At 35.1% G+C, this 12,899-nt stretch overlaps 1 protein-coding gene across 3 annotated transcripts in view; it reads left to right on the forward strand.

Annotated features, from left to right (window-relative positions):
- Nucleotides 1-12,899, forward strand: part of LOC104607867 (DNA damage-binding protein 1-like) — a 75,919-nt gene that overhangs the window by 35,539 nt on the left and 27,481 nt on the right. For all 3 annotated transcript variants that reach the window (XM_088891579.1, XM_010273625.3, XM_088891580.1), the window contains 7 exons: nt 3,265-3,316; nt 3,515-3,577; nt 3,710-3,759; nt 6,231-6,306; nt 6,639-6,848; nt 6,946-7,052; nt 7,258-7,366. In XM_088891579.1, the coding sequence (XP_088747705.1) occupies nt 3,265-3,316; nt 3,515-3,577; nt 3,710-3,759; nt 6,231-6,306; nt 6,639-6,848; nt 6,946-7,052; nt 7,258-7,366 (667 nt within the window). The remainder of the gene's footprint in view (nt 1-3,264; nt 3,317-3,514; nt 3,578-3,709; nt 3,760-6,230; nt 6,307-6,638; nt 6,849-6,945; nt 7,053-7,257; nt 7,367-12,899) is intronic.

The following is a 12,899-nucleotide window of genomic DNA, read 5'->3' on the forward strand; positions in this document are numbered from 1 at the left end:
GGGACTCAAAACTGGTTGTATCCTGGACCACTACTAGGCACAATGTGCCTTGGATTTATAGGCATGCTTTTAGGGAAATAGAAAGCTTGTCAAGGGACTCGAACACTACTTTTACAGTTTTACCTGGGCAAGAAGGATTGCAAATGGGTTAGCCGACACATTGGCAAAGCAGGGGATCTATAAGCAGCAGGCTAACAGCTATTTTGGACATTATTGAAACTCTTTTTATCTTGGGCATTATCTTTTTGTCTTCTATATCTTTGGGTGACTAGACAGCCTCTCTACTGCACTCTACTGTAATTTTGTTTTCACATATTAATACGATTAACAATTCCCTTCTTGATCTAAAAAAACTGAAGATTTCTCAATAACATTATGCACAATCATTTATTATTTTTTTGTGTGGTAAATATGCACAATCCTTTAAGTCACATTCTTTAAATGCCACATGAGGGCCAAATACAGATTCTCAGATTTCTTTCTGGGCATGTACTAAATGAGCAGGGAGGAAATTATTTAGCATTTGGATTTTAACCTTGAACTTTAAGCAAGTGAAATAATGAAGTCCAAATAATTGCAAGTAGTATAGTAAAAGAATCACCTTGGTGTCAATTAATTTTCTTTTTTATTTTGAATAGTAGAGTTATTGTGTTAATTGAGTGTTTTAGGGCCTTTTGCCTAGAAAGCTAAGTGCACAATATACTCCAGTGGGGGTAATTATAGGGATGCAAATGGATCGAATCAAATTTGGATAGGGGGATACTTGAATTTGATTCAATAACGTAAATCCTATATCCAATCCGATCTGATGATCCAATGGATCTCACAAAGATTAATCCAAATTCAATTCACTAAGGATGTTGGATTTACGAATCTGATTCGATTCGATTTAATTACCCACAGGTCTGTAAAATTTAACAAATTATTAACAAGAAAAAAAGAAAAAAAAAGTCTATAGAAAGAAAAACAAAAAATCAAATGGGGGCGTAAATGTCTTTTTATAAACTGACATATAATAACAGTTTATTGGATTCTTTTGGATCGGATAGAGGGTGACTTGAATTTGATCCAGTTTTTAAATAGATCATATTTTTCGATTTGATTTGAAAATCCGATAGGCATAATTGTCAAGGCGATGCCTAGGCGGATGCTTAGGTGACACCTAGGTGACAAGGCGCCCTTGGAGGCTTGCCTTACCTAATCACCAAGCAGTTTTGTATGTTGTGTTATAAAATACTTTTATATTCTTAACTTTTTGAGATTATAATTATAAAAGACATTATTAAACTAAAACATTCATTTTGTGTGTTTATATACTAATTTCCTTTTATTATTTTCTTACTTGTTAGGGTTTAATCAACACAAAAATTGCTAACTGCTGTATTCAACCCTCAAAGACTTCAAACCTGAACCAATAAGTAAGGAAGAACTTACAATTTTGTCTAATCACCACATTTTATGATTATGGATCCTAGGGAACTATCCTAGGATATATGTTTTGTACTTAAAAAATCCATCACCTAGGTGCCTGCCTAGGTGACTAGGCAACAAGGTGCCCCCCTGTTACCAAGACTCACCTTGGTGCCTTGAAAACTATGCCAACAGGGGGATATCCGAATCCAGCAAAATAGGATGTGTTTCAAATTTGAATCGGATTATGATCTGGTCCATTTGAACCCCTAGGTAATTATGCCCCTTTTATGTATTTACTAGAAGAGACCCATGCAATGCACGGGCTGGTGTTAAAATATGCCCATGTTCTATGGGGGAGTGATTAAATTCAGTTTCCTAATAAAATTAGGAAACTGAATTGGTTGTGGGTGAGTTTAAATAGTTGCATGTTTGATTTTTTTTTTTTTTTTTTAATTCAGAAAACCACAAATTCTAGGGGAGTTGGGAAGCATTAGAGGAGAGTAAGCTGATGTGGGCAACTGCATTTTAAGTATATAGAATTGATGTGAGTGTCAATAACTTATTTTTGGGTCAATATGTGAAGGCATAAAATTGCAGGCTCTTAACCCTGTTGTGTGTGTGTGTCTGTGCATTGCTTTGGATCAGAGAGATTAAAAATCTTGACATTTTTTTTTTCTGAAAATTAGGTGCACCATGGTTGTTGTTTAGTTATTTATTGATTTCATTTATAGTTTAATAATTTATATTTAATGTGTTGTATGATTATATATATTATTATTAATCTATAAATGATATTTAAACACATTACATAATGTAATCATACAACACATTAAATATAAATTATTAAACTATAAATGAAATCAATAAATAACTAAACGACAACCAAGGTGCACTTAATTTTCAGAAAAAAATGTCAAAATTTTTTAATCTCTCTGATCCAAAGCAATGCACAGATACACACACACACAACAGGGTTAAGAGTGAAATTTTATGTCTTCACATATTGACCCAAAAATAAGTTATTGACACTCACATCAATTCTATATGCATGTATGTCACCTAGGCAGTGCCTCGTTGTCTACTAGATATCAGAATTGACTTGCCAGGCCATGGCCCATAAGCAGGTGCTAGCTGCCTTAATTACATTAGTTGCAAAAGAAGATAGGTAATGGTTGGAATTAAAAACTTATTAGAAGTCTGTAAACAAAGACCTGTCCTTTGGTCCAGTGATAATAAACTAGAACGTGTTATAAAGTTTTCTTTCAGAGTACAACAGACTATCAGAGAGTTTTGTTTTGAATGAGTAAATTCTATATTTATTTAATTAGCTCAGTTAAATTTTTAGTCTTTCTTTAGTTTCATATCATTTACAGTTATTGCTTCCTTCTTGCACATTTGATATTATAGAATTTTGCTAAGTTTAAGTGGGCTGTTTTGAAGGTCTGAAATAGCTATTGGCTTTTTTTTTGGTAAGGAGGAAATGAGGCTGCACTGAATGGGGGGTAGCATGTCCTCAAAAATCACATAAATAATATTACTTAAAGGTCAACTCATATTTTAGTATTAATATTTATTTATGTAACCTTCCCATATTGGCCAGCCAATCGGCTGCTTGGTTTGCTTCCTGGAAAGTGTGAGCATAGCTGACCCTCAAGCCCTATATTTTGGTGATAATTGGTATTGACCTTTCGTTTTGGTTTGAAACCCAAAATAAAACATAGATTGCTGTTGAAAAACTAAAACAACATTATCACTCTCTATTACATAATTTTCTACAAAATTTAAAAAATTTATGGAAGAAGATTTGTAACACAGTCATTCATTATCTCCTGATTTCTTGTTGTTGTCTAGAGCGATGGGTGATGTATCAGATCGCATAGGTCGCCCCACAGACAATGGGCAGGTACTTTTCTCTTTGGCAAATATTGTTCCCCTCTTTTTCATTATCAGAACTTAGTTCCAACTATGACTGTCAAGTATGTTGATACTTCTGTAAAGGATTGATAAGTATACCTCCTTGCACTTGTGGTAGTTTTGATTTTGTTGGTAGCTTCTACAAAGTTTAGTCTGTTAACTTTGAAAATTTTCTTCTTGTGTCTAGATTGGCATAATTGATCCTGATTGTAGATTGATTGGCCTCCATCTTTATGATGGCTTATTCAAGGTATGTACTCATTGTGTAGCTTATGCTGATTTATGGCCCTAGTTTATTGCTTCATTCATCCATTGTATGTAATCTGCTCTAATTTTTATTTAAAAGCTTTAGAATAAAACCATCTATCTGTTTCTTCTTCAGGTTATACCATTTGATAACAAAGGACAGCTTAAGGAAGCTTTTAACATTAGGTATTGTCTCTTTTTCTATCTATCTATGGTTTAAGATTCTAATAAGCCGTAAATATTACATATCAAAGCTATCATTTTTGTTATTTTGGTTTGATTATCCATAACCAGAGATTGGTTTCCCTTGTCAATTTGGGGACAGATTTTGTTGTTTTTTTTGAACTTTTGCTGGAAACATAGAATGACATAAAAATTTAGCAGTTTGTTTGAACCAATTGAGAGAAAAGGTAGAATAAGACGTTGAGGCCTTTTGAGGAGCTTCCTCACAAGAATAATTTTTGTTTTATGGATGGGGGATGCCCCCTTCTTCACCTGGGTGGACCCCTTTGTGTTTTTTGCCTGCGTGTCATGAATCTTTTGGCATGCTGTTTGTATGTTTATGTCACTCTCTTTTGACCAGTTATTCTTTTGCATTGTTAGTTGCCAATGGTTGTAAATCAGTTTAGTATGATTAAGATCAAAAGATCTAGATTAATCTCTGTAGAAGAACCAAGTTTCAGGTGAGAAACTAATGACGAGAAAGAATAACTGAAGGCAGATTGTGAGCCTTACTGATCAAAAAGATTGTGGGCCTTAATGTGAGACCCTATTCTCTTTTCTACTTGACAAAGAGTGGGGGATGTCTTCTAAATTCACATTGCTCAGACAAACTGCAGCAGAATGGAGGTCTTTAACAAAAATACCATCCAACCTTGCTTTACACAGAGTGGCTATAGAGGCAAAAACATCTGAAATGGTAATCCCCGAATCCAAACAATTACTTTGTCTTTCTCATGCAAATCCTTGGAGTTAGAGCGAGGGGACCATTTTGAAACAGTCACTGAAGCTGACTCCAACTGATAACACATGGTATGGAGTTCCAATTTCTCTCCTACTAATTCTAGAAGGGCTTTGCATTTTTCAAAGGGGGTTAAAATTATAGTGCAGTTTAGCTTCATGTTTTTCAGCAACTCTTCAGCAATCTTCTTCCAATCTTGCAGTGGTACTGACAAGGTTACACTAAATTTCTCCTCCCAATCATTCCTGTGCATATTGCAGACCATTCTGCAATCCTTTGCTGCTTTAGCCATGATCTGCATTTCTGTTTCTTTTTAGGCTTTTCCTTGTGCTTTTCCACTTTAGAGTCTCCAGTAATCCCTTGTGCTTCTTCGACAAGTTCCACTCTGTTATCTTCTCTAGCTTCCTCCTGAGAAGAGTAGGCCTTCAAGATTTCTGTGACCTCTTTCCAGCCAGTTCCATTCATTCCTGCAGGGAAGCATACCATTTGCTTTTTCCCTTCCCCAAAAAATTCCATGAGCACCACATATCTTCCTTTAACATTCTTCCTTCTTTCTACTACATACCTCCTACCAGCAAAATCAAATGAATCTTTGCATACAAGCTTCCTACTCACCTGAACAACCTCCTCCATGAAGGTCTGAAACCACCCCAGAGTTACTTCCCCTACCAGAAACACCATCACCATGTTGACTTTCCTGATCTTTAATGCTTTCTTCCCCTTCATCCTGAAGCTTTCAAACAGAAAATGTTTTTCTTCAACCCTTAGAGGCCTTCTTAGAGCCTCAGTCTTCTGAAAATTCCTTTCCTCCCTTTTCCATTTTCTCCAACCTCTATTCCCAAACTGAGCCTAAAGTGCAGTTCAGTCTTTTTTTTTTTTTTTTTAAATGGAGACCATTAAGAAGAAATTTCAGATGACTACAGATAATTTGATTTAATGCTTGATAGAGTCAAATTTTCTTGGTCTTTTCTTCCCCTCATTTAAACAAATTAAAGGAATTCACTATAGACAATGTAACTACTATCACATGTTAGGATCTCTATAATCTGTGTGGAGGTGATTGTTTTGTGTAGCTTTCAATTTTTTGGGTAACAAGGAAGTAGACTTAACAAGGAGTGTATAAAAGCATTTATATGGGGCCAGGCCCTTAATTGATTATCTATCAGAAAAGGAGTGTATAAAGGCCTTGTGAACAATTATCCTAAGAAATTTAAGTTTATGTATTTTAATTTTAGATAATAGGTTTTTTAAAACAATTATTTTAAAATTTAAGATTTTATTTTTTATTAATATTATGTTTGATATTTTTTTGATTTGTTTTGCATTTTTTTTTGTATTTTCGTGCCTTGCTTCAAAAAGGCACACACCTTGTGCCTTGTGTCTCGAGCACAAATTGCCTCTTGCGCTTTTAAAACACTGGTTTTCTGGGGTATTGGGAGGGGTGAACTGGATATGGAACCTAAGTACCTACTACCTAACCTTTGGCATTCTCTTTCATGAAGTGACCACCTTCAAACTTGAACCTGTGTTGTTATGCTTGCTAGCCTGATATTTTACACTTGCACCTACCAATGGTCCCTACCCAATTGTCTTTGTAATGTATGTATATTTTTCTATATTTTACATACTCTTTTGCTGTTCAACTCTCCTGATATTTTGTCAAATCTTATATCTTTGGATTTGCTACGAATTTCAGGCTTGAAGAGCTTCAAGTGTTGGATATCAAGTTCCTATATGGTTGTTCAAAGCCTACAATTGTTGTCCTCTACCAGGTTTTCAATTTTATTCTTTTATCATATCTGCTTCATGATCTCTCCTGGTCCTTTGAGTTTCTCAAATTCATTATTAAGCTTTTAGGTTTGTCCCTAAAAGCTGATTATTGACTTATTGTTATAAATGGATTTGGTTTCCATACCATGTGTAACCTCCCAAATGGTGGGTAACTGTCTATATGCTCAACCCATTGGGTTGTCTTCTTGTTCTAAACTGTTGAGGTTTTAGTCATCATCACCATCATTGGTTTTTATTATTAAATAAGGTGACTGTTATGTTTGGCAACAAAATAAAGGGGACCTCATAGGTATTCAACTTTTCTAAACTGCAGGACAACAAAGATGCACGGCATGTTAAAACATATGAGGTCGCACTCAAAGATAAAGATTTTGTTGAGGGTCCATGGTCACAAAATAATCTTGATAATGGTGCATGTCTATTAATACCTGTTCCCATGCCTCTTGGTGGTGTTATCATTATTGGAGAAGAAACTATTGTCTATTGTAGTGCTACTGCATTCAAAGCAATCCCTACTAGACCAGTAAGTGCATGCATACTCAATGCTATAATAAAGTTGTAGTTGTATTGGATCATTATTTTCCTCTACTGTTTCTTGATTGTTTAATGTTCTTTTCCAGTCAACTACAAGAGCTTATGGAAGGGTTGATGCTGATGGTTCCCGATACTTGCTTAGTGACCATGCAGGGTTACTTCACTTACTAGTTATCACCCATGAAAAAGAAAGGTGAGAGCTTATCTTTTTGGGATTTTAATGCCTGAACTGCTCAATTGACTAGTTAGATTCTTCTGTGAGAACAGAAACAGATTGTCAATTTGGTTGTTAGTTTCAAGCCTATAAGATTGTTGTAATGATCTTCATCATTTATTCATTTTTAATTGTTGGTTATATTTATGCACCTAAGTTTGTACTACTTGTTTTGGTCTTGTAGGGTTACTGGACTTAAAATTGAACTCTTAGGGGAGACATCAATTGCATCAACAATATCATATCTAGACAATGCATTTGTCTATGTTGGATCATGTTATGGAGATTCACAGGTTTGTAGTGAAATTTATAGATTTTCTTAACAGAAATTCATACACTTGCATGTATCCTTGCACATTGGGAGGGAGGAAGTTCCCGATTTACATATATCTGGATTTTTGGGTTATAATCCTGAACTGGTATATGATTGTTAACATTACTTCTTCAGCTTCTCATGTTTACTTCAGCTTTACTTTTGAGGCATTAGGTCCCTTTGTGGGTTCTGACCATAAGGTTATACCCTAACACAAGGTATTTTTTAAATATGATAATCAATGACTTGGTGACCAATGGATGATATGGTATATAAAGTGAATAATGAAATTGCAATTCTTAAGCCCACTGTTTGTATTATTAGACAACAATTTTCTATTGGGAACAAGCAAGGTTTAAAATGTCAGTTTTTATGAAAATGTTGACTACTTTGAAAATAGGAGATATTAATCACAGAAATACTATATCTAGTTATTTTATTTTGTTTAGAACATTATCAATATTAATAGTAATCTTGAAAAATTACTGTCTTTTGAATATAGAAGAAACAACCACACATAGACTCTCCAAAACTGCATAAAATAGATAGATGTCTTGCATCTTCCCCCCTGTTGCTCATATATCAAATACTATCAAAATGGAAGTCCTTTCTTTTCTAGTAATCCAATGCAAGTATACTGTCCATTTTAAACCCTTTTTCATTGTTACTGGTTCAAAAAAAGGGCCAAATGCATTGGATATCAGATTGTTCAACCTGATTGTGGAGAATTGCATTATAAAATGATATTGCGGGAACTGTCAATTCCTATACTCCTACCATCTTTCATCTATTTTTTTCTGGAGCAATTTCCTCTTTCTCAAGCTTACTTAACAGCAGAATGCACTCTTCCACTTCTTTCTCCAGAAGTGATCTTAAGAATTTAGGACACCAAATCACCTCTCCCACTTTCGAATTCAAAGTATTGACTAATTATGATATCTTTCATTCAGCCTGTATAATCCAGGACACAAAGCAGATAATCTTCCAACTCTGTTACAATCATCTTTGCAAAAACAGATTCTGGACTCCTCCCCCACCCTGAACTTTGTTAAAATAAAGAAAGCCGGCTGAAAACACATAATGCCCTTCCAAAGACATACCCCATGTGTGGATGTGACCTCTTTATTGTCCCATAATCCCATTAAAATCTTGCTATTCTGTATTTACAGGCTATAACCATCCTCTGCAGTTATTTGTTATCGGAGAAAGGCCGTTTAAAGCTGACTGGCCATAGTGGTCAATTTGGAAAAAGGTAGGATGAACAAGTTATTTAAGTCTCTATCTAGTCAAGAAAATCCCTCTGATGAAGGTATCTCCCACTCATATTTGACAAAATCTTTGTCCATAAAAACATGGAAGAAATTAATTATAGCAATATAGAGAGATCACTTCAAAACTGGAGTACTTGACTAATCCTAAAATAGCACCTTCAGAAATTTATAAGGAATCTTTAGTCTTAAAACAGACTTCAATATAAGGACAGTAGAAAGAACAATAACGCTAGGACTGAAAGTAAAGACTTCCATTTAATAGATAGGAAAACTATTGAATTGAAGCCTCTAAAAGAAAAACTGACTGTAACTTTATTCATTTTATCTTTATCCAGGTAGCCATAAAACCTCTCACCAGGTTAGGACTTCAAAGTGCAGCCTTAGCTTGTCTTAGAGATTCTAGACATAATAAGTTTAGTGACTCCTTAATAGGAGTAATTGAAGGTAGTCTGCATCAAGGTCCCATATACTTCAATGCATTCCCCAATTTCACAGTTTCAATCACAGACACAGGAATTCATGAGGTGTTAGCCTTGAGACTGCAAACTCAGGGTTTCAACATGAATCCGGGATCCAAGAATGTTTCTTTACTATATAGAGTCTATTTTAAAACAATGAATACTTTATGCCCTGATACTAGGATAACAGATGTAAAAGGAATGTCAACCTTATTCCAAACCAATGCAAGGAATAATACTACTATTCCAAAACCAATCATGTGGAAAGATGTTCAATTACCAGAAAGCTGGACGATGGCTAATGTTGATCCGTCTAGACCAATAGAGTCTACTGAGTTAGACTCAATAAAGTGCAAATGATGGAACTGTAGAACTGAGATTAAGAAGGGTTTCGATCTCATCTAGACATTCTAGTAGCGAACCATTAGAAATAAGACCTGCCCCTTCTAGGAGGTCACTAGATTTGCTAACACCACCTCCAGGTATTATGTATGCCACCTATGAAACCCCAATCCAGACCACTCCACCTTCGGTATATGAAACCCCAAGGGCAGCTCCACCCTCGGTAAGATCTTATGAGCCAACCGAGGCTGATTTTGAATCTTTTTGAAATAGAAGAAGAATTTCAAATAGATAAAACTTTCTTAAGAATAGACTTTAATTCTCAAATTAAAAGAAGAAAATGCTTTTTTAATAACTACTCTAAAAAAGATAGAGATCTCATAAGAACACTATGGTACGATAGAATGACAAGCGAAGAAGAATTAGCCCTATGTACTACCTAGAAATTGACCAAACCAAGCCTACTCTAATTAAAAGAGAGAAACCTTTGATAACCCCACATGAACTCCCAACAGAAATCAAATTAAAAAAGGAACCTTTAGACTTCTCACTATTAGGGTCTGTTTGATTGCTGGGAAAATTGGGCTGAGAAAGGATGGGATGAGAAGAGGAAAAATTATTTTCTCAGTTAGTTATAGTGCGTTTGTTTGCTGAGAAAATCCACTTTCCAGTGTTTGTTTTGCAAGAAAATTTGAGAAAAATCATGCTCAAATTCAGTCATCATCTCCCAAGCAACAAGCAATCAAAAGCATCCCCAGCCCCTTGTACGCAATTTCTATCACCCATTAGGCCTGAAACATAACACCTTAATGACCTCTCCAATCTCACCTCAAAGCACACATGCACACACACACATTTGGATCAGCCATCAAAGTCCATGGTTTCTGCACTCTCAGTATTTGGATTTTGGATCAAACTGATGTTAACTCCTTTTAGCTCTTTTTGGAACAGCCAGAGGGGACAGAGACTCAGAGAAACTCTTTTCACCATAAGCTTGCATGAATTACCAAAAGATCAATCAACATTTACAAATAGATTTCAACAAATTTGATGGTTAATAAAAGAACAAATAGATTGGTCTATGACAAATCATCAGTTTCTATTTTATGGACCTGCCTAGATTAATCCATAGGAATCTTTTATTTTGGAGATAAACTCATATAGTAAGGGGATTTGTGAAAGTGTTCAAAATATAAGGAACCCATTGATTCCAAATTCCAAATACTTGAAAATGTGCTCTGTCTTTAGTAACAAATTACACTACAAAAAATTCTGTTATTATGGCTAAAGATGTAGCCAATAGCCATTCACCAGGACAAGCATTGGACCTAAAGCCAGTGCCACTGAACAAGCAAGTAAGCATGGCCAAGCCAAATATTTCAGAAACAGTCTAGAGAAAGACTTAAAACCAAGCACAAATTGTAACTTTGAACTATGGGGCTGGGGTCTGGGAAGAACTTAAAAAAAAAAATAAAAAAAGAAGAAAGAGGAAGAAGAGAAAAGGTCTGGTTCGAATTAGGGAAAAGTCAACCCTAGTTTCGGCCAGACCTGTTATTATATTATTAATATAATTGGAAAAGACATAAGTGCCCTTATTTAAGTAAGAGGCACTCGAACTAACATAATAGCACACATCAGCATTCTCAACAGGTACAAAGACCGAAATACCCCTTCACTAACAGAAAGAACTGTTTATCTCTGGACTTCCTCTTCGCTTTGCGGAAAAAGTGAGAAACCAATTACATCACCAATTCTGATTGCTATGCTATTTTGTCCAGGTTCACAATCAGCCTGATAGCATCTCAAACCACAAAGCTTTCTTAAATAAACTACTTGATGCACTGAAGCCTTCAAGTAGTTTATTGTCTGGTTGGTTGCAGAATGAAGAGATGGGGTTCTGGAAATTTTTAAATGAAAAAAAGAAATTTAAACAGCTGTCTCAAGGCATGGAAATTAAATTTCAATGGATTAAGAGAAGTGCAAACTCCTTTGCTGACTCACTTGCCAAACAAGGGGTGGGAAGAGAGTCTTCTTTGGGCATTGTTGTAATATGAATATCATTCTCAGGGAGGGTTAAGAGATTTTACCCCTCCCTCCTTTCTATTGTACTTTATGCTATCATTAAAAAAATTCTGTTATCCAAAAAAGCCTTAAAAAAATTCAATGTATCATCTTACATATTGTAAATTTGTGATTGACAGACCTTGACTGCCCAATTGGAAACCTTATACAAGCCCCACTTCTACACCCCTAAGAGCTAATGTACTTGGCAACTGCACCTCCATCACAAAGAACAGAGGATATAATGGATCACCCTGCCTTAACCAGTGTTTTAAAAGGTGCAAATCAGGCAGACACCTAGGTACATAGATCAGGTGCTTTTCAAGGCATGTTCCTTGGATGAACCCAAGCACAGTCCCTTTCAAAAAGCACATACATGGTGCACTGTGTGCTCCAGCCTCAGCAAGCACCATTTTCCAATTGCCTTTCTTTTTGTTTTTCTTTTTCTAGACTTTATGTGTTTTATATCTTTGTAATGATTTATCAACTTTAAAATGACCTTTTATTGCTGTTTGTATAATAGTAATGGTGTATTAACTTTTAAAATGAACAAAAGCAAAGATCTATTTAAATACTCAAAGCCTTAGCTCTTGCAAATAGGATCTCAAATGGCAAAATTTCCACTAAGGAAGCAACAACAGTACAACTAATATATTGATCCATAATCTTAAAATAGAATGAACTTTGTCTAAAGTCACAAAACTAATCTCTTTGTACTTATGGACTAAAAATTAAGGTCAAGGATGTTGCCCCAAATTCTCACATGGAATTGTTGAGGCTTGCCTTAAAGGGCCTTTACAAAGGAAGAGGGTCGATTTCTTAGAATTAGGAATGCAAGTTGTTTGACTTACACCAGCTACTTGAAGTAATGCAGCTAGGAGATAAATAGACTGAAAATTTCACATGCTTGAATCATTAGTGCTTGAAGCACTTTGCTATAATTCACATATGTCATATATTTAAATCCATAATATAAATCCTGTTGTTACTGATAAAAAAAATTAATTCAGGTATGTCTACTTTCAGTTCCATATTTTCAGTTTGAATAAGTTCATATATTATGCTTATGTATTTTGATTTGAGCCGATAGGCTTTTTAAAACACTATGTTTCTTTTAAAATGTAAGTTTGTATTTTTTTCTAAGCATTATTCTTTTTTTTTTTCAAAAATTTGCCTCTCGCTTTAAAAGATGCATGGTTTCCCTTCCATCTTGCACCTTGTGTGTTAGAAGGCTTTTGCACTTTGTGCTTTTAAAATATTGGCCTTAATCCTCTCGGAGTCTGGAGCCTAGAAGAACTTGGAGAGTGATATATTTGCATTCACTAAGAATGACACCAATGAATTGTATTCTGCTAAGAGTTTGGTTAAGCTCTCACCTCTA

The sequence above is a fragment of the Nelumbo nucifera genome, chromosome 7 (genome assembly GCF_055504915.1).
Source record: "Nelumbo nucifera cultivar China Antique chromosome 7, China Antique-T2T, whole genome shotgun sequence".
Lineage (NCBI taxonomy): Eukaryota > Viridiplantae > Streptophyta > Magnoliopsida > Proteales > Nelumbonaceae > Nelumbo > Nelumbo nucifera.